This window comes from Micromesistius poutassou (assembly GCF_964030765.1).
Source record: "Micromesistius poutassou genome assembly, chromosome: 6".
Classification (NCBI taxonomy): Eukaryota; Metazoa; Chordata; class Actinopteri; order Gadiformes; family Gadidae; genus Micromesistius; species Micromesistius poutassou.
Genome location: NC_140276.1, coordinates 6,538,189 through 6,561,015, shown reverse-complemented (window position 1 = coordinate 6,561,015; position 22,827 = coordinate 6,538,189). Strand labels below are relative to the sequence as shown.

The window sequence follows — 22,827 nt, the reverse complement described above, 5'->3', positions numbered from 1 at the left end:
ACTGGAGCTATGCATCATGGAGAAAGTGCTCTAAAGCAACTCTTGCACGCGATAACCATTGGAACTAAAGTGACAATAGCCATTTACAGGAGCGGGGGTGGGTGGGGGCTGTGGAGAGGTGCTTCAGGAGACGGTTTCAAAAACAGTAGCCAGAGCAGGAAATCATAGTCAATGAGCAGGGTTTCCCGTGCGTTGGAACCCTCCCTCCCAGCTCCAGAAGAAGCCATGGCCTCACAGGAGCCCCTTCCTCTGCTTCCCTCAGGCTCAGCCGTCTGAACCGGCTGGAGTCCTGTGAGCCAGCTCCTCTCGCTGAATGGCTCTCAGAGCGCTAGTAAATGATGAACAAAGGATTGCGACCGCTCTTCAAGCTTGTAGACTAAATTTGCTGCACGATCTGAGCTGAGCTGATTGTCTTGGTTTGCTATCCTCTTCTTCAATTATTCATTTTGCTCTTTGACTTTTGATCCTTTTTTAAATTTTTCCTCATTCTTTTCTTTATTTCTTTCTCTCACGTATGGCGGTTTCACGTGAAAACCAGACAAATCTACAAAGGTTTCTGGAAAATAGTAAAGTATCTATGTTACAGTTAAGGAAAGAACATTGGCTTTTCAGAACATAACGTTTCATGTTTTTACACCACTGCCAATTGCCTCGACACTAAATAAACCTGCAAGAGTGATGTCCCAGTCCGTGATTGACTGGAAAGGCTTAGTTATGGGTCAACGCAACGCAAGGGGGTTTACGGACCTGTTACGTCCTTGCGGACCCTCCTTGCGTCCACCGCGAGGGCCTGATGTGCGCCTCCCAAAAAATGTTGACCTTGCGTCGAGGCGACGCAGCAGCAAGGGCTGTGATTGGTCCGCTCACTAAAACCCGACGCAGAACCAAAACAGGTTCAGGACTGCGTCGAAGCGTCTGCGTGGTCATTGCGTTGTGTCGACGTGGAACCATAACTGAGCCTTAAGCTTTTCACATGGAGCCTCTTCAGTATATATCGACCCAGGGTTTCAGCAGCACCTTTAGGAGGCATGGCGAAGCTCACCTTTGACGTAGACGTAGACATGGGTCTCGGGACGCGGGGGGTCATAGGAGTATCTGCAGGTGTAGGTGCCCGTGTCGTTGGCGTGCAGGTGTTTGAGCGTCAGCGTGCTGCAGTGGGAATGGAGGCGTGGCTCGCAGTCCTCCACCACGACCCCGTCCGCAGAGAGGGAACGTGGCAGGTCCCAATGCAGCTGGTCGGCGCCCCTGTCAAGCAAGAGCAGCGAACCAACCGAAGAGGAGAGGAGAGAGAGGAGGATATAAATGGGTGTGATTGTTTTAAAAGTACGGCGTGGATGGATATAGTGATAGGTGTTTTACTCCCATACACAAATATTGTATCACAGCTATTGAGAATGTACACAACCACTAGAAGGAATTACCACTCTTTTAAATACCCAAGACTCTCCAGATTTTACCTCAATGCCAAAACAAGAGCTTTTATTTTGATGTTTTTTTTCCCCCCAAAATATTTGTCTTGTGCTAATGTTACATGTCCATCACACTTATTGAAACTGAAACATTCATGTGAATGTTTCATGTGAATGTTACCAGAACATATTTCTCATGGATGAAGTAACTATGCTCGCCTAACACATATTTTCACACACTATTCGTTTAAAGCGGCCATTAAAGTGATCCCAGTGGAACTTCAAACATGTTTTGCATACCAGTGCCTTTGCCTGCAGCACTCTGGGTCAAAAACAGCAGGGACAGAAGCACAGCATGTTGCATATATATATATAGCCTTCTAAGGAAACGTTGTATTAGAGAGATGAGCACAGCTCAGCATTCCTGGCATGACTACAAAATGAGGCACAACTCTCTAATCTTAGCAAATTAGATAGTGGACCACTGGGATAAAGACACCCCCCTCCAGCAAACACACACACATCCCTATCCAACTCACAACAAAATGGAGGAAATGCAAACAAATTGACAGATGGCCTCCACCCCACACAGACCAGTTCCTTGCAGTGGTTTCTGGGGTCTAAGTGTGTATGGGTGTGTGTGTTTCTCTGGAAATCTGTAAAATCCTCCCCTGTTCATCTGATCAATTTCTGACCAATGTGATGCAAGTTCAGGCAAGTGGGAACAACTCTTCCCGCCTGACGAATTTAGACTGCTTCATTTCGGGGAACTTCATTCTTCTTATTTACTTCTTAAGTTGTGGTTAGATTAAAGAGATATGCAACTGCTCTGTGAGAATCAATCAAGACGTCTCTTTCCTGATGCCTGAGGGTAATCCATCTTGCATGTCAATCACCCTGAATGCAACATTTCTTAATGGCGGAGAAACGTAGGGAAAGAGGGAATTTAAAACTAAAATCAGACTCTCTCTGCTCTATTCTACTCCCTCTATTTACAACTGACGAATCCTACCCACAGCCCCTTTAATGTAATTACAATGAACATAATGATGGACTCATTCATTAATAGTGTTTGTGTGCGTGACATACCTGCACATGAGAGTCAGTGAGCCTCCACTGTGGTGAATGTGAGGGTTCCCCGACGGAAGCAACAGAGGGGGTGGCAGATTGACTCTCCCCAAAAACCCTGTGGGACACACAGCCATGCACACACACACACACACACACACACACACACACACACACACACACACACACACACACACACACATGTACACACACACACACACACACACACACACACACACACACACACACACACAGAATATCAGATCGGTGAACCAAGTGAGCAAGATAACATTTTCAAATAACAATAAATAGTAACAGATCAGAACAAGCACTCAACCTATGCACACCGAACTCCGATCTGGTTACATGAGGGCATCATTCATGTGCACATCAGATTACGATAATGTGCTACTTTTCTAAAAAATAATAATAATAAAAAAATAAAAATATTAGAAATGATTTGGGATATTTTCCCATCATTCATGTGGAAGCAGGCGTGTGTGATGACGTGCAACCATTCAGCCTCAGCCTCTTATGCAATTTGCTCTGAGATCACAGGTGGTCTGGTGCAGAAGTGCACCAGAACAATGTCGGTGGTGTTGAGCAAATGTGTGTGGGAGAGAGAGAGAGAGCAAGAGACAGAGAGGTCGTATTAAAGAGATGAGTCTCTCTCTCCCTTTGTCTTCTCTTTAGTAAATAACAGCAGCCCGACCGTAGCGGTTTCATGTATTTAACCGTTGACCTTGTTTACGTTCAGGGTGCTGTTATCACATGTTCAGTTGGGATGGGGATGGGGGTGGGGGCGGGGGCAGGATAAAAGTCTCATCTGAAGGTGCTGAGATGAGGAAACACTGATTCACTCCTCGGGATGGTGGTGTGTGTGTGTGTGAGGTGAGTCCAAACGTCCCTTCAGTTACTTCCTTCGTTGCACTGTACTCCCCAAACGTATTTTCCTTATGCATTAATGATCCTTATTTTCACGCAAACCAGTTTACGGTACGACTCGTATCATAAGCAAACCTAAATATAAACGTTGAGTTGTATCATATGGTCTCACAAAGACAATTTTTTTCAAAGAGTTATGCAATATATGTATTAAGTGCTAGTACTGACTAGGACTATGCTGCTGGCTGACATCTAAAGCATTGGCACGCACCAAAGTCAAGTTTTTGCTTCAAGTTTCATGCACAGCTGTTGCACATGGCCAGGCAAGGCCGTGCCAGCGTTGGCAGCAACACCTGAAACCCGCTTCCTTGTGTAATGTTGTAACATCATTGTTTTGCTGCCCAAGGTTTTTTGGAGGGGACGCGGGGGTAGGGTGGGGGTAGAGGTGTTCTATAATGTTATTCAGCTCCCATTTTGGATACCACGCAACTGCCCACTGTTTATTATTATCAGTGGTTATTACTTGCACAAAAGATTAGGCAAAATCCATCATTCAGACACCTGATAGAAACCATCTGTTGTGGCTGGTTCCATCCCATTTATCAAAGCCCTTGGCTTTGAGTCCACTTCACGATTGCCACTTGCTACGCTCTAGTAGGTGTATTAGTTGCAGTTTACAAACAAGCAAATCATGCATGATGCTTAAAGAAGTGTGTTGTTTGAATATATGCATTTGTCATGTTTCATATATGGAACATATATAGTTTATAGTTCATATGTATTTATTCATTCATGAATATGATCCTGCGGTACATTCACATGTAACCCTCATGGACACAGATAACATCTGAGTGATCTCCTGAACTACTGCATTCTCAAAGCAACCAAACTGATAAGCCACACAAACACAAACAAGAACTACAACTTTACTTGGCTTGCTGCATTCATCTCTCATGGCCACGCGGTTGTCTCTCCCCACACTCTTCTCTAACACACTACAGATGGAGTAAGAAGCAGCACACCCCCCACACCAGGGATAAGACCCCCCCACTCTCTCTTTACCCACATCATCTGTCTTCAGAACTCTCCCACCTGACCCTCTGGCTGCACAGCGCTGACCTCAGCATCAAGCATCCCATCAAGACAGATGTGTCTTGATGGGATCTGCTGCATTCCTCCAGCAGAGCATCTGAGAAATGGCAGAAATGGTGCGTATTGGTCGATCAAAGAGCCACAGAGCTGGATCCGATTAGAGAGAGCCTCCAGGAACACACAGAGTAGGAAGAGCGGGAACAGAGAGAATGGGGATAGGTAGAGAGAGATAGGGAGAGAGAGACAAAACGTGAGTGAATCAGACAGAGAGAGAGCGAGAGAGACCAAGAGAACGTGACATAACATACATCAATGTCTCTCTTTCTCACTACTCTCCCATCGTTCTCGCCATTTCATCTTGTTCAGTCTCCTCCTTTCATCCACACTCTTTTCCGAACCTGTGCTTGTACGATATGTCATGAGCTAATTTGTAGAGTGAGCATCAAACCGTGTTTCACTTTGTATTTACCAGTTTGATGCTCATTGTGGTTCATCTGGGATCCTAGTTATTGAAATGTTTGACCTCACAGGGTTCACAGGAAAGGTACCGGGCCAGGACTCTCCGTTCTGAAAACATTTATGATAATCTCTAACCCGGCAGGAAATAAAGATGTTTTCTTCTTTTATATGCTTGGATTGAATGATTTAGTCTTTGACATTTTGACATGTTTGTCTCAGAAACTAAATGAAAATGTTTTGGTCTGAATCCGGCCTGGGTCATTTACTGCATGTCTTCCCCTCTGTCTTCCACACTTTCCTCTCTGTCTCTCTCTATAATAAAGCTGAAAAATGCAAAAATAAATCTTTAAAAGAAAATGTTTTGGTCTGCAAAAACAGGTGTGTGACCAATCTGCCTCCGTTGTACAGATATTTCCACTTGACCCTGTCCAAGACAAATAATTACTTAGTTAGTTAATCAAGAACAACGGTGTGGGGAAAAAAAAAAATACATGTTCTGTAATACAAGAAAAGATGGAGCCATTCAATGCTCAACAGGATTAATATGTCATGCATATTGATTCATGAATCAATATGTGCAATGATCTGTCCCTTGTTTTACTTGGATATTCCCTGTGAAATTAGGAGCTGTCCCTGGGTGGTATTTGTAATGGTATCAGTAAAAGCCACTATTACTGTATGCGATGACTCGGAGTCGCAGGAAGCCGCCCTGTCTCAGCCCTCTGTGTGCTTGGCATAATGTGCGGAATTCCCTCCACTTTGTACGACGGGGCACTATTCATCTCCGCACACTTTGTGACTAACCATGACAGTCTCAGGGGGTAAGGGGGGGAACAGAGCCCGTCTTTTTTTTTTTTTTGGGGGGGGGGGGGGGGGGGGGGGGGGCTGTTTTCAAGGCAAAGCAACAATGTGACTCCGGACGACTCCCGTGTTTAGGCACACCGCTTTCTTCTTTATAGTTTCACAAGTCCCAAAGAACGGGCAACAAAGGCGGCTGAATAGGGCCGGAGAGGGGGCTATTACTTTAGATAAAGACGGAGAGAGGTTCGGGCCAAGGGGGGTGAATCACGTATCTTTGGGGGTGAAATGTGTACTGCCTGTGGCCACCATGAGGAAAGTTTCCTTAGGCCTTTGTCCAACACATTGTCCAACCCAGGGTAGGAAGATGTATGGTGTAATGATATAATATACGTATATATACTTTATATATGTGTGTTTTTATTTTTGGTGAATTAAACAAGTGATTATATCGACAAGCCCATAAGAAGGATATAGGAGTTTTACAAACTATGGAGTGGGAATATTGCATGGAGGGAGATTCTGATTGGATTTGGTAGCAGGGTCTAAATTTTTTTATATGAACAGAGGTTGTCAAGGTTGAGATTAATATTAACACATTTATTTACTCTTGATATAAAAAAAGGAAAAAGGCAGCTGCCATGCTTCGAAGAGGTCTTTATGTCAATGTCATCGTCATATTAGATTAAAATATTATAGTCAAACACTGAGATAAATGTACAAGAGGTGCTATATCCCAGCAGGAGATTTACAGCAGTTGAAGAGGACTTGGAGGCCAGCCAAAGTAAGTTGTTAATAATGTCCTAGCCATACTATACATTGGGGTTGGCTTTGTGATGGAATATTTTATGACATGGGTTCCCCCCAAAATCCCTTGCAATTTGCCAACTACAGGGTTGAGACAACAGCGAGGGAGGGCGTAAAATGTCCAAGACTCGCGCATAAATAAAAGGAAAGCACCTGGCCACAGTGAGAGGCCTTTCTGACTCGTATAGAGCTGATGTATACTGCGTAAGCCAAGGAGATCGCGGCTACCTACCATGTCTGATTAAAAATAAGCAACGCACAGAAGCTCCTTGAAATTGAAATCTCACACAGGGGTTACAAGGAAATATATTGCTGGCTCAAGACGAGCTAGACCAGGGATGCTAATATAAGCCTACTTTAAGAAGAGCAATAAGGAACAAGATATACCTTGCTGTTTTAAGTTTTTGGCTGCCCTTTTGGCTCTAGAGATAAGTGCATCGTGGGATTATTCGTTGTGTGTGTGTTTGTGTGTGTGCCAGGTTTCTGTGTGTGCGAGGTCAAAGCCGGCCAGTGTGCAGATTAACTCCTATGGGCGACCACTATTTTTACCCATAACAGGTAATTTAATTTTAATTTAAAGACCATGTTCAGTATTTTAGGGATGGCTGAATCCAATGAATGACCACATCAATTCAAACCATATACCATATATGGTATTCACTGATACTATTTTTTTTCAATGAAATATGAAGCAATAGGGGATTAGTTTAAAGAACATTTGTTACGACAGAGGAAAACAGAACACAAATCACAACTGTGTGACTTTCAAGTTTGAGTCTTAACTGAAACTCCCCTCTGACTCATCATGGTCCATTATGAATTTTGTTGATGGTCATGTTAAAGCACTCTCTAACTATGTCCAATGTATATGCTCCATTTTAAACAGTTCGGAATCAATCATTGTCAGTCAGGATGCAAAACTAATAGAACAATAACCCTGTTTATCTTAGTCAACTGATGTCATTACGGTTAGACTTTGGACAATTAGCAGATAAAGGAGAAAAGATAGGTAGGGTTAGTGCAGTAGTACAGTAGGGTTAGTGCAGTATAACCTAACACAATGTTTTTGTCCTTTTTGAGAACATGGCCTGCCTAACCAGCAACGTATTAACATAGGAGGATATCTTCATGCCTTAAATAAGGGCATCCATCATCTCCACCTAATCATAATCCAAGCATACGCACAAAGAAAAACCGCAATGCAACGCGTGTGAGCTTGTTCTTGGAATCTCTCATCGGTGACTAACTGCTCTGTATTTGTGTTTATGTGTGTATCCATCGTCCCCGCCACTGTTTTTAGGAATTGGGTGGACATATCTCAATCAGAGAGGTTTTGGGAAGAAGTCTTTGCTCAGGTAGCGACGGCGTGTCCCATTTTCGTGACCTCTGCTTGTCAGAACAATTCCAGGAGGGTGTCTCTCTTGCCCCAACGTCCGTTTCCTCCCTGTGTCTTTCCCACGCTCTGTGCTGTGCGTGGACAGCGAAGGAAACCTACTAACAAACAGACACGCTAAGACCTGGCTGTGAATGACAGATTGGTTGCGTGTGTGGCTGTGTGGGGTGCGTCTTTTTTGGGCGGTCTGTTTATGTATAGGAAGGAATAGGCCTACAAACCAACGTGACACACTCAACCCAAGTTAAAAAGGCGGATGAACAACCACCATATTGTACATTGTACATTCATTTTTCATAATATCAGTTTATATGTCCTGAAAAAGCACTTTTATATTATGGACGCATCGCAAGAGTTTTGCAAGATTGCAGACAGTGATGCAGGACTTAACGACAAGATACCTCTAGTGGCTATGAAACAAACTGCACGCTCCAATGACTACCTGAGCTTACAGAAAGCAAATAAGAATCAAATGACGTAACCAATCACGTGTTTGTCACCGTTAGTAACAAATTATTTGTTATCGGTGACAAGTCGGTAGATGTGTTTATGCAAAAATAACGAGATGTATTGTACATAAACGCATTGCTAGTATACCCGATTTCCTTTGCAAATACAAATAAAAAACTAAAAAACGAAAGAAAGCGAAACATTTAACATTTATGTTAATTTGAAGTATCAATGAGATTCCATGTAGCCAACTATAAATTACTTTATAATGGGTCCATAACATTACAAACATAGGCCTACATGCAAATAAACCAGCAACGGATAAACAATGAGGAAAATAACCATACAATCTTACCATTTATTGGAGCTACACAATAAAAGATGACAGCGACTAACTGAAAACAGTCGGATGGGGCCATTATGTTACTCCACAGAACTCTTCATCCAAATCCAAACCGCTTGATAATCACAAAAGACCGGTGTTGTAGATCCACGTAACGAAAAATAAGACTTCCCGAAGATGTCCCACACTTCTACAGAGGAAAACCTACTGGCTGACTATCCCCAAAAAGTCAATAATAAATGTGAAAAGAGTCAGCGGTCTCCAATCCCATCGCGCGGGTCTCAATGCTCCTCTCCGCGGAATGAGGCGAGCAGGCTCTGTACCTCAGGAGCTCTCCTCGGGCAGGTGCGATTTGGTTCTCGCTAAGGATCAGGATCAGGATATCAGTGATCAGGATTTTCAACACTTTGAATGAATGGTTTCTTTAAACAGCAATAGAGCTGAAGAACGCCAACCATAGGGCCAATGTTTCCTTTAATGCCCACTGATGGAAATTCTCCTTCCTTTCGCCTCACACTTTGCGGTCCCGCACGTGAGCCACACTTTATAGAGGGCAGAGAGGAAGGACGCAACGTCACTTTAAGGGGCAAACTTCTGTCTGGGAGCTAATGAGGAGGGACTCTGAATTTACATTTTAGCATTGTGTAAAATAATGATAGGTTATATATTTTTGCCAAGTGCGGCATACCACAACTAATACGATGAGTTATAACTTTCTCCTCAACTTTCTCAAACTTTAAGTAAAAATAAAACATTTATTTATTCTTGTTTTACTTCCTATCATACTTTATTCGTGTTGACTTCTTCTCAGATCGATACCGTTTGGTGGAAGTGGAAAACCAAACTTATGGTGCGTTTCAGATATTCAGAGGAAACAAGAGCTTGCTTGAAGCCTATGTTTTGAAGGTTCAGGATTGAGGGGAGGATAATACATTTATGAAATGAAAGGACAATGGGCTTCATACACAATAAATGCAACCACCAGGACTTCAATGAGATTAGTCTCATTAACAGTTAATACAACTTGAAAAGTTATAACATAAACATCGGTGCATACAATCTGCTTACATTTCCTCCCAGTTCTATGTGGTTATGAACAAAAAACAAACGTTCTCAGTGAGAGAACATTGATTGTTCTCTCACAGAGAGAACATTGATTGTTCTCTCACAGAGCATTTTGTTAAACTGATAAAATCAAAGTTATCTTGTCAGAGTCTCAATTGCTTGTGTGGAGACAAAAAAGTCAACAGCCATTATTCTATCAGCTACACCATATCTGTCTGGTTGTTAAGAATAAACATTTGCTGGGGTTTATTTTTAACACGAGTAACAGGATATACAGCTTTTTATATCAAGGTAAATAAACGCTGTGCGTGTGTGTTTGTGTGTCCTCTGTCAGTGAGCCCCAGGCTGTGTGTGGACGGGCCACAGACGGTTTTCTTCACTGTAGAAGGTCCTGTAAATAACAGCATCCTGGCCTCACCTTTCCGCCTGCGTCCAGATGGAACGCCAACTCTTCCCCCATTTTGCAAATCTTGTTCCTCTGTGGCTCCTGTTGGCAGGCAAGCCACCCACAAATGTTTAGTCTCATTCCTCCAAAGGAGAAAACAGGGATACATGAAAATATGGCCACGGATCAAACTCACTTTAAGGAGCATTGATATTTTCTCCTAAATTCCATCTACCAGTAGACCAGCAAAGCATGTGAAAAAGTTAGCTTTATATCTTCATTATACATATATATATATATATATATATATATATATATATTGACTGATAATACTGTATGTGTATACACACACACACACACACACACACACACACACACACACATATATATATATACCATATATATACACATACATTATTAGCAGTCATATACAGTAATTCAAAAGGCTACAAAGCAATCATAACCTTAATAGTTTCAGTCATTTCAGTCAACTTGCAACTTACTATACTGTAATACTATACTGCATACTATAAGTAGCCTACACACTTGTAGTAGCCACAACAAATGTTATGTGGTACAGTAGCATATCATATCATAGTGTAGTATAGCATAATACACATACAATTGTATGCTACACTATAATATAATGTAGCATTTTTAGTGACTACTACAAGTATGCTCCTATACTTGTAGGAGCCAAAGTCTTTGGGGAAGCGAACATTCCCACTGGGCCAGGAGGAAGCAGATAAGTCTCCTCCTGGAACAATTGCTGGAAGCGGCAAGCTGAGAGTGCTGGGTTTTAAGACGTTTTTACTTTAGAGTCCTGTGTAGAAAAACACAATATCGGGGATAGACCATTTCTGCACACAGCTTGCACTCTTTCCTTTGAGCTGACAATAAAGTGCTCAGTAAAAAGAACCCGAGGCAACAAAGACGTTCTTTAGGAGGGCCTTGAGGGGGCTGACTCCCCTGTCCTTCTGTCTTGGTGACCAAATAACTCTTGGCTGTGTGTGAACTTCTAAAAATGTTCATCATACTGGGGAGTTTGCTGGATATGTTAATTATAGGACAAAATAGGACGTATTATCACAGGAGCCAATCTTATCGTGTACATATTATGTTGTAATCCATTTTATATTATTGTGTTTTATTGAAAAAGGCCTTGATTGAATATGCCTTTGACAGAAATGCTGCCAGGAAATGTGCTAGCTGTTGAGTGGAGTAGGCGTCCTAGTTAGTAGGCCTACAGCTAATTATCAACTAAAATAATTTAAAATTAGAAAATTGTATGTATTTGAACACATGTCTAAAGTTACCCTTTTGGGCCAAGGGGGTTTTGCCTCTATGAATTGGCCAACCTTATTGTCCGACATGAACATCGATTAACTGCTACAGGGCCAGTCAGAGACCGACACGGCCGCTGACGTCATGGCTCGTGAGTCGTCGTGACGGTTTAGGACAGCGTTCTTCTCAAGCCACAATCTTTCTTTTTTTCTGTCAAAATGGAGCAGTTTGTTACTAATGTGAAATGTAAGCCACTGTATTATGTTAACACGGCGAACTAAGAGTTTATATCCAGTATATTTTTATGTTTGATGCAATAGTGAATTATCTACGAGTAAAAAGTTGAGATAAAATGAGCAGCTATTAAACCTGGCTAACTGCTGACTCGGCTAACGTTGATGCCAATGTAATATATTACTGATCAAATGTGGCTCTTTAGAAAGAAGAACGATTACAAACAGGTTCTGGCTAGCTGAGCCTCGGTCTTTCAAACAATGCCATTGTAGTACACACCCCGTAGATCAATACGTGAGCAAAATAAGTCAAAGTATTCACAAGCCTTCTCTCATGATCCCAGGTCTGGTGGAGAATCTACAGCACAGAGAGCAGGTCGATTACGAGGGCGTTATAGACAAGCTGTTTAATGAAGTATCTGTACTCGACAAGCTCCCCAAACCTCTGGATTCACAGGTATAGGAGGAGTCCTAATTACCTTATTTATTTATTTATTTATTTATTTACTGTTACTTTTTTGTCGGTGTCCATTACATACCGAGTTCTGGTAACTGTTACTCTCTTTATTAGACCTAAAGAATTTGTTCTGCCTCTTTACTTTTTCCTGGCTCGACTTGCACTCTCACTCTCAATGCCATAATAAAAACATGGGTCTAAATCATTAAGTTGTTTGTGATAGCAACCTCAATGGTCTACTCTGTGGGTCTATTTTATGACCTGGCCGGGTTTTCAACTTGCCCATTGTTTCCCCCACCTTGACTTCAGCTTGAGGAGTGTGCCATCCAGCTGTGGAACTGGGCAGTTACAAAGCGTGTTGGCACGGCGATTAATAAAACCCAGAAAGCGAAAGGTTCGGTGGTTTACAATAACACGAATGGATATGCATTATGAACACTACCTTACTGTATTATAACATTGTCTGTGATGTGTGCGCCCGTTGTTTGACTTTCTGTCGCTCAGTGCGACATGTCGCCTGCAGTCTGCTGTACTGCAGTGCGCCCGAAGCTCCACCAGAGAGCGTCGTCCGCAAGCACATCTTGGTAAATGTATAGTCTTTTGACCGTTTTAGAAGAACCATACTTTTGTATGTTGCATACGTCACCAAATATAGAATCAGTTTTTTGTTGTTGTTGTTTTTTTCTTTACAGATGGCTATCAAGACAGGCAGAACATGGCTGGATTGTAAAGATCCCCAGTTGGCAAATCCATTCTTGGCATTAGCTGTCAAGGTAGACAGGCAATACTGACATGCAGCAGCTAAGGGAGTTCAGATATGTCTATTTATTAAATGAATAAATAATTAATTAAACATAATAGTATAATTAAACATAATCATTCATGTATTGCCATGTACATAGATTGTTACACTGTTCTTCTCTGTACTTACATTTTATCCAGAGCCTGGAAATCCTCTATAGCCAACTGGGGTCTCGTGGTGATGGAGGAGGGGACCTAAATGTCTCTAAAGGGGAAGTGGAGAAGGATCTTCTTCGAGTCCTCTCTTACCAGGCAGAGTCGGTGAGCTTAGACGTGTTATTTCACACGTACAGCAACCTGAATATTATGTTTCTTTTCCGAAACCCAGGAAAGTGATTTTCTGAGAAGGCGATGCTCTGTGGGGGAAAAAAAAGTGGCAAAGTGTGAAACAGCATTGCAACAATTAAGAAGGATGGAGCTCATTGGTTGAGAGACAGAAGTGTGTGTCTCCTTTGCTGATATGCTTTAGCCTTTTGTTTTGTAATTACAGGCCGTATGTCTGGGGAGTCACCAGGAGGCTGTGGTCTATGTGCAGCGCTGTAAAGACATGCTGGCCCGGCTCCCAAAGGAGGTTAGACAGAACAACATCATACATCTTACTGCTCCAAACTGGTTGTTTGTACCTAATCACTTCACGTCATTGTAATTGTGTTGCTTTATTTTATGATTTTTCATACAGACCGGCTACCTCTCTCTCATGTGCTATAACTTTGGAGTAGATTCGTACAATCTGAAAATGTTTGAGGAGAGTTCCTTTTGGTTAAGGTAACGATTATCATGGATCATTGTACAATCAAATTCTAGAATAATCATGGAGTAGAATCACAATATAGTTGTCTGTCTCAGCCAAAGCTACGACATCGGGAAGACAAATAGAAAATACTGCCCTGGACCAGAAGTCCAAGTAAGTAAGATAGCACAGGAAATGCTTAAGTTTAAGTGATACCCACATCTAATGCGTCAGTACACATTGATCCCCCTTTAAATACACTGCTTAACTCTCCAATTGTCTTTATGCTAGGCCAGAGTATTAAGACTCCTGGCAACGGTTTATTTGGAGTGGGACTGTCAGCAGTTTCAAGAGAAAGCCCTCAATGCTGTGAGCCTGGCCAACAAGGTGGGCCATAAGCAGTCATTTTCACCAATAATTGATGCACTTGAAAATTACTGTTATTCCAATGACAATACGCTGCAGCGGCTTACACTCTGCAATTTGACAGGTATGCATGAGCGCCTCTGGACTCAACCTGAAGATCAGGATCCTCCTGCGTTCTGGGGCCTTGGATGAGGCTGTCACAGCAGGTAAGATACGGCTGCTTATTACCCATTGTCTTTAAACAATGAGTCGTTAAATGTGATGTGAATATTAAAACATGCATTTTTCAGGGGTGAATGAGCAGCTGGAGACTGATGCTCCTCTGGAAGTCAGTCTCAGCACAGTAAAACTTCTCATGTCTGCCGACCGGTAAAACATACAAACACAAATAGATGCATCCACTCACATTGACAAATGTATGTACAAGATGCATATAATTGTATAAAATATGTAACATGCCGACAGACACATATCCAAATAAACATACATTTCTATGTTTTTTTCAGAGAGACTTTGGCATTTGACTATCTGAAACGTGTGTGTCAGCACTTTGAGGCCTCTCCCGAGCTGAGTGCTGCTTCTGTCCTGCACATTGAGCTGCTGTTACAGAGAGGCAAAGAGCTGCTGGGCAAACAGAAAATAGAGGACATCATCACCGGTACCTTCCGATGCCATGTTTGTCTCTCTGAAAAAATGGCCAGTGTAAACACAGAGTTAGCCTAGCCTAGCATTGCACCATGAGTGATGAATTGTGCTTTCACTGTGTTAGGTCATTACACAGGCAAACCACTGACTCCCCAGTCTCTTGTTAGCCTACACTTGCTGCTGTGGGACAAGGCTGCCAAACACTTTGAGGTAAACTGAACAAGCCAGTCCACTTTTAAACTGTCTATTTTAAACTCACAGTTACGTAACACCAGCTCCCCTTGCCAGGCAAAGAGCTATATTGAAGCTCTGCAGTGGTACAACTACTCGCTGAGTTTCTACAAGGCTGGTCAGATGGAGCCCAACCTGGCCAAGCTGCAGAGAAACCGAGCCTCCTGCCTTCTCCTGCTGAAGCAGCTGGACAAGGTGATGGCCAGAGGGACACAAAGCAGGCCAGGAAATCAACCTTTCCTCTATTAGTTTAACCAGTCGGCCCGCATTTTGCATTTTTGACAAAAAGGATACTATCTATAACATAAAAAAAATCTAGTTGGCTAGAGTAAATAAGCACACACAAAATAATGAAATAAATACACAAGGATACTGGAGTAGGTACACAAAGTGTATGTAGTGCCAACTTTAGTGCCAACTAAATACACCAACTAGGGTACACAGCACCAATGGAGAACAATGTCCATATACTGACGGTCCATCTGTACTACCGCTCCATGTATAACAACCCCTGTTCCAGGCAAAAGATGCAATCAAGGAGGCAGAGAGATGTGACCCTGACAGCATCTTCACTCAGTTCAGTGTTTACAAAATTTCCATCCAGGAGAAAAATATCAAGAAAGGTAACAGATTTAAATTAATTTAAATGACTCATAAGGTGTAAAAAGTACACATTATGTAACTACTTTACTTCACATGTATATTTGTGAGTATGTGCTCTTTCATGGCAGCTGCGGAAGCATTGACAACCATGGGACGTCTAGCCAAAAGCCCTGTGAGCAGTGAGGACAGGCTGCTGGTGTGTGAGAACGCTGCCTCCAGTCTTCTGAGTCTGGCCGCACAGATAGCTCTGGAGGTAAGCGCCACACAGGCACCACTTTGGGCTCACCGGGGTCCTTTGTGGGAGAAGGCAGTTGGTAAATACAGCGACCCATGCCAATGGAGAAGAGTTGCCGGTACGATCCTCCCCGGTATACAGTATAAGTGCCAAGGTGTTAAGCAAATAACCCCACCTCTTAACTGCTCCTGACAAGCTGTCTTTCACAGTCAAGGATTTGGTTCATGACACAAATGTGTCTGCACAGGTGAACGCGAGACGTTGACCGTTAAGCATTTAGAGTGTATGTTATGTTATGTAAGCGTTATATAACCGCCATCGCATCTTCAGTTAGTTGCACGCTTTTACATACATTGCAGTTTTACTGCTGCTGCTACCGCTTCCATGTACTGCCACGTGCAAGGTCATTGGCTGATCAGGGGGCCAAACAACCTCCAACGTGCCTACATAAAAGTAGATCTACACAGGTGGAGCTGGGGGGGAAAGTGGGTAGAAGTGCAGGATCGAGGTGAGTAGAGCCATTTAGATGCAGTGCTTAAAAGTGATGAATGAAGCGTTTGCTTGATTGTCCTCCACTGGGCGGCTGCCAAATAGTGATTGCTGCACCTGGATGCAGGATGTGCCTATTGACTGTCACAGATACTTGGCTGTGATATCTACCACTGCCGCTGCTGCTAGAGCCACTGTTATGGGTTGAATGCTTGTGTAGGGCTTGTACATCGCAATGTCACATCGCATTTTGGATGCATAGGAGCATTGCAATGTTAGTTGCAATGCTTTTTTTTAATCTTTTTTTTTTTACTTGGCCTGTTAAACCCTTTGAGACTGTAATGGTGATTAAGGGCTATACAAATAAAATTGAATTGAATTGAATCTTTTGGTCATTGCTAGTTAAGGTTAGGGTTAGGGTTAGTTCATTAATCTTGGAATGATTTGTCATTGTGGGGAGTCATTGTTGTGTTTAAAACTGCCACAGTGTTTCTCATGCAAGATGTGGTGGCAGAACACAGTTTTCATTAGCCCAGGTTACGGTATATTTACTTTGATTTAGGGTTATACAGTACTAAAACTACTACAACTAGTCCTCTTAGGTCCTCTTAAAATGGCTGTATGGAATATTGCTAACAAAAAGTCCCCTGGGACATTCTGAAGTACAAGCCCTATAAGGCAGTGGTGCGGGTGAATCCTGTGCTTTAGTGTACTGTAGCACTGTCGACCAACAGAAAATATCATCTATGATATCATCATTTATGGTAATATTATTGGATAAAAAATACCTTTAGATTGGGTAATGTAGAGTCATAAAAATCAACGCTTTCATTTTTGTGTTTCATGTATGATAGCAATTAACCACTTAAAACCGGTTCTAACTGGTTGGAGGATGCTGATTGGTTGTGGTTTGATTGATTCTGTGACAGAACGAGGAGCAGGACACAGCCATGAAGGCGTTGGAAACTTTGTGTGAGAACTCCAGCGACGAGGCTCACGTTCTGACTGCTCTCAGGTCAGTAACAGTTGGAACACAGTCACTGTTGTGGTTTCTTTATTAGGCTTACGTTTTTTAAATCATATCTGTAACCACTACTGTTCAAATGATTTACCAGTATAGAATTATTTCTGTGTTTTTATTTGATTGTATTTTATTTGGAAGCTCGACTATTTTACGGCTGTTATGACAATGATGTAATGACTTCCTCTGCTCTGGGAATGGCCTCCCATTTGTTTTCCTCACGGGGCTCTGGTCCACTGACATATATTCCCACTTTTCTCCAGCAAAAGTGTGTCTCTGTACAATAGTTAGTAGGTGAAAGAAAGGAGGTCACCATTACACACTCCCTCTCTCCCTCTCTCTCTCCCTCCCTCCCCCTCTCCGTTCACAGGTGTTTGGTTCGACTTGTGCTCTCCACAATGGAAGTGGCAAGCGATGAAGAAAGGTAAGGATACAGGTGTATTTTATTTTGGGGGGAAAATAACCAATCTAAAAACATTTCCTCCATGTAGAAATGTACGCCTGGAGGTCCTACTGTCCTATTTAAAAATGGGTGAGTAGGACACACAACTATCTTGATATCTAGCTGTTTACTGTTCATATTGCTCACACTGTGATATGTATATTACAATCAGCCCTTCAGAAAGTTTCCCAATGCAACACTGGGCCTGAAGCTGCTGAACAACGCATCGAGGATGCAAACTGGTTCAGGAAAATCGGTATTGAGCATGATTCTCTCTCTCTCTCTCTCTCTCTCTCTCTCTCTCTCTCTCTCTCTCTCTCTATTTCTCTTTCTCTCTCTTTCTCGTTCTCTTTCTCTCTTTCTCTTTCTCTCTCTCTTTCGCTATCACTTCACCTCTCTTCTCTCACTCTTTCTCGCTCACTCTTCCTCCTTTACACCCTTGTTGGGTGTTAGCAATAGCTTAATAATCTATTCAGCTCGAAAGTCTTTCAACACCTACACTTCCGTATGCTTTCTTGTTTGCCTGTGATTTCTGTATCTGTGTGTGTATGTGATTATGTGTGTGTGTGTGTGTGTGTGTGTCTGTGTGTCTGTGTGTCTGTGTGTGTGGATGTGCACAACTCTGTACGTACCTATTATCTACAGCTTGGAACTCTGCCCTTCAATGCGAGGGCAGCCCTGGCCGGATGAAGGATTTCTTTCTGCTGTCCTACCAGGTGAGTGTGTCGGCAGGAAGGCCTTGATCAATACAAAAACAACATGAGACTCGCATTACGCTAGGCTATGTTTACGTGTGCATGTTTGTACCGGTTCTGGGCAAAGACTCTACTTCATTTATTTTATTAAAACAATACTTGGCATTACATCACTGGTTGATGTCAGCTGATGAAGCCCTCTTCACAAAATGTAGCTTAACTTTTAGCCCAAAGGTTTGCCATAGCACAGACAAATGTCACCAAACATGTCCCCTTTTGTGGCATTCCTCCTAATGAATTGTTCATAAAGAGGAATAGTTTGCCAGAACACAGAGTCAACCATTTTCTTGGTATGTGGCAAAAGCGCTGCTATCCTGAATGCTGGCTTAGTAACAGGGTTTGCCATTGGACAAACAGCATTGATGTAAGCATATGAGTAAGTATTGATGTCATTTAAGGATTTTCTCTGGGGCAATTTTAGAGATGGGAGAATATGTAACTTGTCCCTCTTTAATCTCTTTGATGTTCCTGGGGGGAATTGAACTGGCAGCCTTTTACATTACATGTTCTGTAGTTGGTTCTATGTTGCAGTTGTCTTTATTGGTTTAATGTTTTCATGATGTGTGTCTAAAGATGCTATTCCCTCAAAGCATTTAATAGACGAACTAGAGATGTGAACCCTTCTGCACCGCCCTGCAGCTGTCTCAGCTGTGCCCCCCCAGCCGAGCTCTCCTCATGGGCCAGAGGACGTGTCTCCTGATGGCTGCCGCTGCCTCTCTGGAGAGCTGCAGGAAGTCGCCTCACTCTGTCCAGGTGTGCCCCACCTCCCAGACACACACACACACACACACACACACACACACACACACACACACACACACACACACACACACACACACACACACACACACACACACACACAGCCCCCCCGCTTCTCTGGAGCTCTGCAGGAAGTCGCCTCACTCTGTTCGGGTGTGCCACCCCCTCCCACACACACGCACACACACACACACACACACACACACACACACACACACACACACACACACACACACACACACACACACACACAAAGCACCTCCCTACTTCCCTCAGCACACATTGAGCATCATATTGTGCATGGATGGAAATGTACCCAGACCAGTAGAGAGGACTTGACAAACCACATAACTGCTGCTGAGTATGTGTTTAAAAACCCTAAAGAACGCCCACAGTTCTGAGGAAATAACCACTAACCACTAGGTGGCGATAGTGAATACAAAACGTGTGTGTGTGTGTGTGTGTGTGTGTGTGTGTGTGTGTGTGTTTTTCACAGACTGAGGAGCTGACGAATGCCTTGGAGAATATTCAGATCTGCACTGAGGTCTGGAAGACTCTGAGAGCTTCAGGTACCCCTCCATGTTTTTTAATTACATACATTCATTGCATACATTCATTACATAACGTGGCACTCTTAGCTTAGAGCTCCTATCAGGCTGAAGACACCCACAGAAGGCCGGTTTAACTTAACCTGCATTTAGGGACTAAATGTAACATATATCATGTTAGTGAATTGCCTGCAGAATGTTGGTCTGACATTTTGAAATTGTCAATTGGACATGGTGCAGGAGTTTTAAGAGTGAAAAGGGTGTTTTGAGGTGAGAAACACATAGTATGCATTAAACATTTTATATAAGTGAAGGTGCATTGCATTTCAGACAAAGTAAGTAACCGAGGAACATGGTGGTTTGCATAGCATTAGTTTGTCTATTTGTCTATATGTCCATATTCTGAATAATTAGAATATATTCCACACACACACATAATCAAACAGTAGTCTTTAGGTTTAAGATACCATGAAATCAAATTGTAATTAATTCATGGTGACATGGGAGCTCTCTGCTACTTTGCAGCCCAACTTGATAAAATAATACAATTACATTATGATCGATTTTGGATGGATTTCAAAGTCTGACTTTTTTGTTTAATGGTACACTCAATGATAAATTATCTTGGCGGTCAGCTATTTGTTGGTTAAACACTGTATTTTGTGATGATAGTGGTGTAGCCTCAGTTCAACTCTGTGGTTCTTTGGGACAGGAAACTTCCCCAACGACCAGACAGATACGCTACTGCTGTTGTACGAGTTTGAGGCCCGGGTCAAGTTGAATGACCCCAAGGTTGAAACCATACTGGAATCCATCCTAGAGCTAGATAATGTGGACACCAAAGTACTAGAGACTATTGCAGGTAAAACCGATAGACACTCACACACCCACACAAGCACACAAATCCCCCAATAGGTCTAATAAAGACAAATTAATGCTCCCACTTTTAGATATTGTATCGGCAGGTGATCATAACACTTCATTATTTACACTTTTATCCCAAAGCTCTTACAGTGAATTCAGATACATGTCGTTAACTGGTAGGGGCTAGGCAGCTTGCCCACAGCCAGGGCTGCAGACGGGGAGACTAAACCCAGTACCTTTAGGCTGGGAACACCCTTGCAACTGCAAACTTCACCGTGGCTTATTCTTATTGATTGGCAGCATTGTCCATGGAGCCCCCAGCCCATTTCCCTTCGCTGTGTAAGAAGGCGTTGAGGATCGCTCTTTCTCTGCACAAGAAACGACCAGACGTTGACAAGGCCCGCTGCAGGTACCCCCTCACGAATACCATCTGTCTCTCACCATGAACACTGCATCATCATTGGAAGGATAAATCACACTATCGACATACATGACATACTACCATAGTAAATCAAAGGCTTTGATTATCACTGCGAGACCTATTACATCATGAGTAAAATGATAATGTAGAATATGGTTCAAAGTGCATCCACGTAATTATTAAGACAAAATGTTCTATATAACGATAGGATATTATATCACCTTAAATTTCACAAAATCAAAGATGATTTGTCATAGAGCACTCGTGTATCGATGATTGATTCTCCAGTGGCTGCTGACCAACATCTTGCTGTTCCTGAGCAACTTGCCGACGTTCTCAATGTACGAGCAGGGGAGTTATGGTGCGACTGTCTTTGTGTGTGTGTGTGTGTCTTCAGACAGTGTGTCCACAGCCTGATCCAGCTGTCCCTCCCCAGCGGTGTGTCGGAGGTAGAGGAGCGCGTGCTGGAGGAAGTATGGGTCTACTACGAGGAGGCTCTGTCTATCATCGCAGCCGCAGTGAGTCAGCAGCACCTATCACCACAGCACCCTCCCCTGGCTCGGCCCCTCCCTTCCCCATCCTCTCTCTCTCTGCATTATAATTAACCCCCTCTACTCCTCTCCTATGCCTGCCCGCTATCCCCAAAGCGGTTTCCTTCTCCTTATCTATTCAACTGTCTTTTCTCTCCACTGCGGGGTTGGTAGGTAGATGTGTTACCAACCACATTGCCGCTGATGAGCTAGACAGCCTATCAAATCATCCAGCCATTCCAGGTCTTCATAGATGTCACCTAATGCATATTTCCATAAAAACCATATGTCTAGCGTGAGTGTGATTCAGAAGCCACTGGGGTATTCGACAGCTCATATTTGAAGGTCAATATTAACAGGAAGTGTTGAAGGATCAGAGCTCTTTGAACGGCACACAAGCCGTAACCAACTGTGCCTGGACCCCGCTCGAACACAATGGTGCTTTTTCATTTGTATATAATAACCCTTTTTTTTAATCTCTTTTTAATGTCGCACAGAAGCCGTAACACTGCCATACTCGCCATGCACATGCCCCCACACCCAGACCTGGGCTCCTGTCCCTGTTGCTCTGCAGGGACCAGAAAAAAAGGGTATTTTCCTTCAGACTTCTTTTGTCCCCTTCCATCCTTCCTCAGCCAGAGGACTTCCCGGAGATGGAGAGCCTGTGGTTGCTGACCCGTGCCTGGAACACAGGGATCCTGTTGTACAGCCTGGCCCAGTACCCAGAGGCAGAGAAGTGGTGTGGCCTGGGCATCAGCTTCATCCGCCACCTGGGCTCCCTGCAGGAGAGCTACCAGACGCAGGTACAGGAGCCAGGGCGCCGGGGGGGGGTAAGGGAGATGAATGAAGCAGAGCTGGAGAGGTGGTGGCAGTGGAGCGAGACAGTGGAGGAGTCATTCCTCCACATATGGGGGGGGCGGTGGGAGAGAGGACTTGGCCAACATCTACAGACAAACACAGAGCCTCAGAGTCCTATGTGATGAAGTGTTTAACAGAGGCTGTCGGGTCTGTTGGTCATCCCTCAGATGTCGCCGCTCTACAGCGAGGTTCTGGACAGGTTGGACCGAGCCAAGAAGAACCTCATCATGGAAGAATGACCAGGCCGGGAGGAACTCTTCACCTTGGCTGGATGTTTAACACGTTTTCTCAAGGTGACCTCTGCCCTGCAACTTGTTCCCAAGCCAAGTTATTGTTGGACGTTCATTTTTATTATATCCTAACATGTTCCTGCCAGATATTCCACTTCCATGTATGGGAAC

At 43.3% G+C, this 22,827-nt stretch overlaps 2 protein-coding genes across 4 annotated transcripts in view; one reads left to right on the top strand and one right to left on the bottom strand.

Moving 5' to 3' along the window:
* The window catches only part of kdrl (kinase insert domain receptor like), a 47,723-nt gene extending 38,514 nt beyond the window's left edge, over positions 1-9,209 (bottom strand). For all 3 annotated transcript variants that reach the window (XM_084469757.1, XM_084469759.1, XM_084469758.1), the window contains exons 1-3: positions 8,717-9,209; positions 2,499-2,595; positions 1,043-1,245 (exon numbers count right to left, since the gene is read on the bottom strand). In XM_084469757.1, coding sequence (XP_084325883.1) covers positions 1,043-1,245; positions 2,499-2,595; positions 8,717-8,780 — 364 coding nt within the window. In that variant the 5' untranslated portion in view covers positions 8,781-9,209. The remainder of the gene's footprint in view (positions 1-1,042; positions 1,246-2,498; positions 2,596-8,716) is intronic.
* A 2,402-nt stretch (positions 9,210-11,611) lies between these two features.
* On the top strand, positions 11,612-22,730 carry tex11 (testis expressed 11). Its single transcript, XM_084469922.1, has 29 exons — positions 11,612-11,684; positions 12,016-12,128; positions 12,438-12,522; positions 12,633-12,712; positions 12,821-12,901; positions 13,071-13,190; positions 13,420-13,500; positions 13,609-13,694; positions 13,776-13,833; positions 13,951-14,046; positions 14,150-14,231; positions 14,316-14,394; positions 14,532-14,683; positions 14,795-14,880; positions 14,959-15,096; positions 15,422-15,524; positions 15,633-15,757; positions 17,158-17,243; positions 17,620-17,673; positions 17,741-17,781; positions 17,864-17,947; positions 18,337-18,407; positions 19,086-19,199; positions 19,702-19,774; positions 20,466-20,615; positions 20,918-21,026; positions 21,436-21,556; positions 22,204-22,371; positions 22,594-22,730. The coding sequence occupies exons 1-29, from the start codon at positions 11,657-11,659 to the stop codon at positions 22,663-22,665; spliced, it is 2,736 nt and encodes a 911-aa protein (XP_084326048.1). The 5' UTR covers positions 11,612-11,656; the 3' UTR covers positions 22,666-22,730.
* Positions 22,731-22,827: the final 97 nt, after the last annotated feature.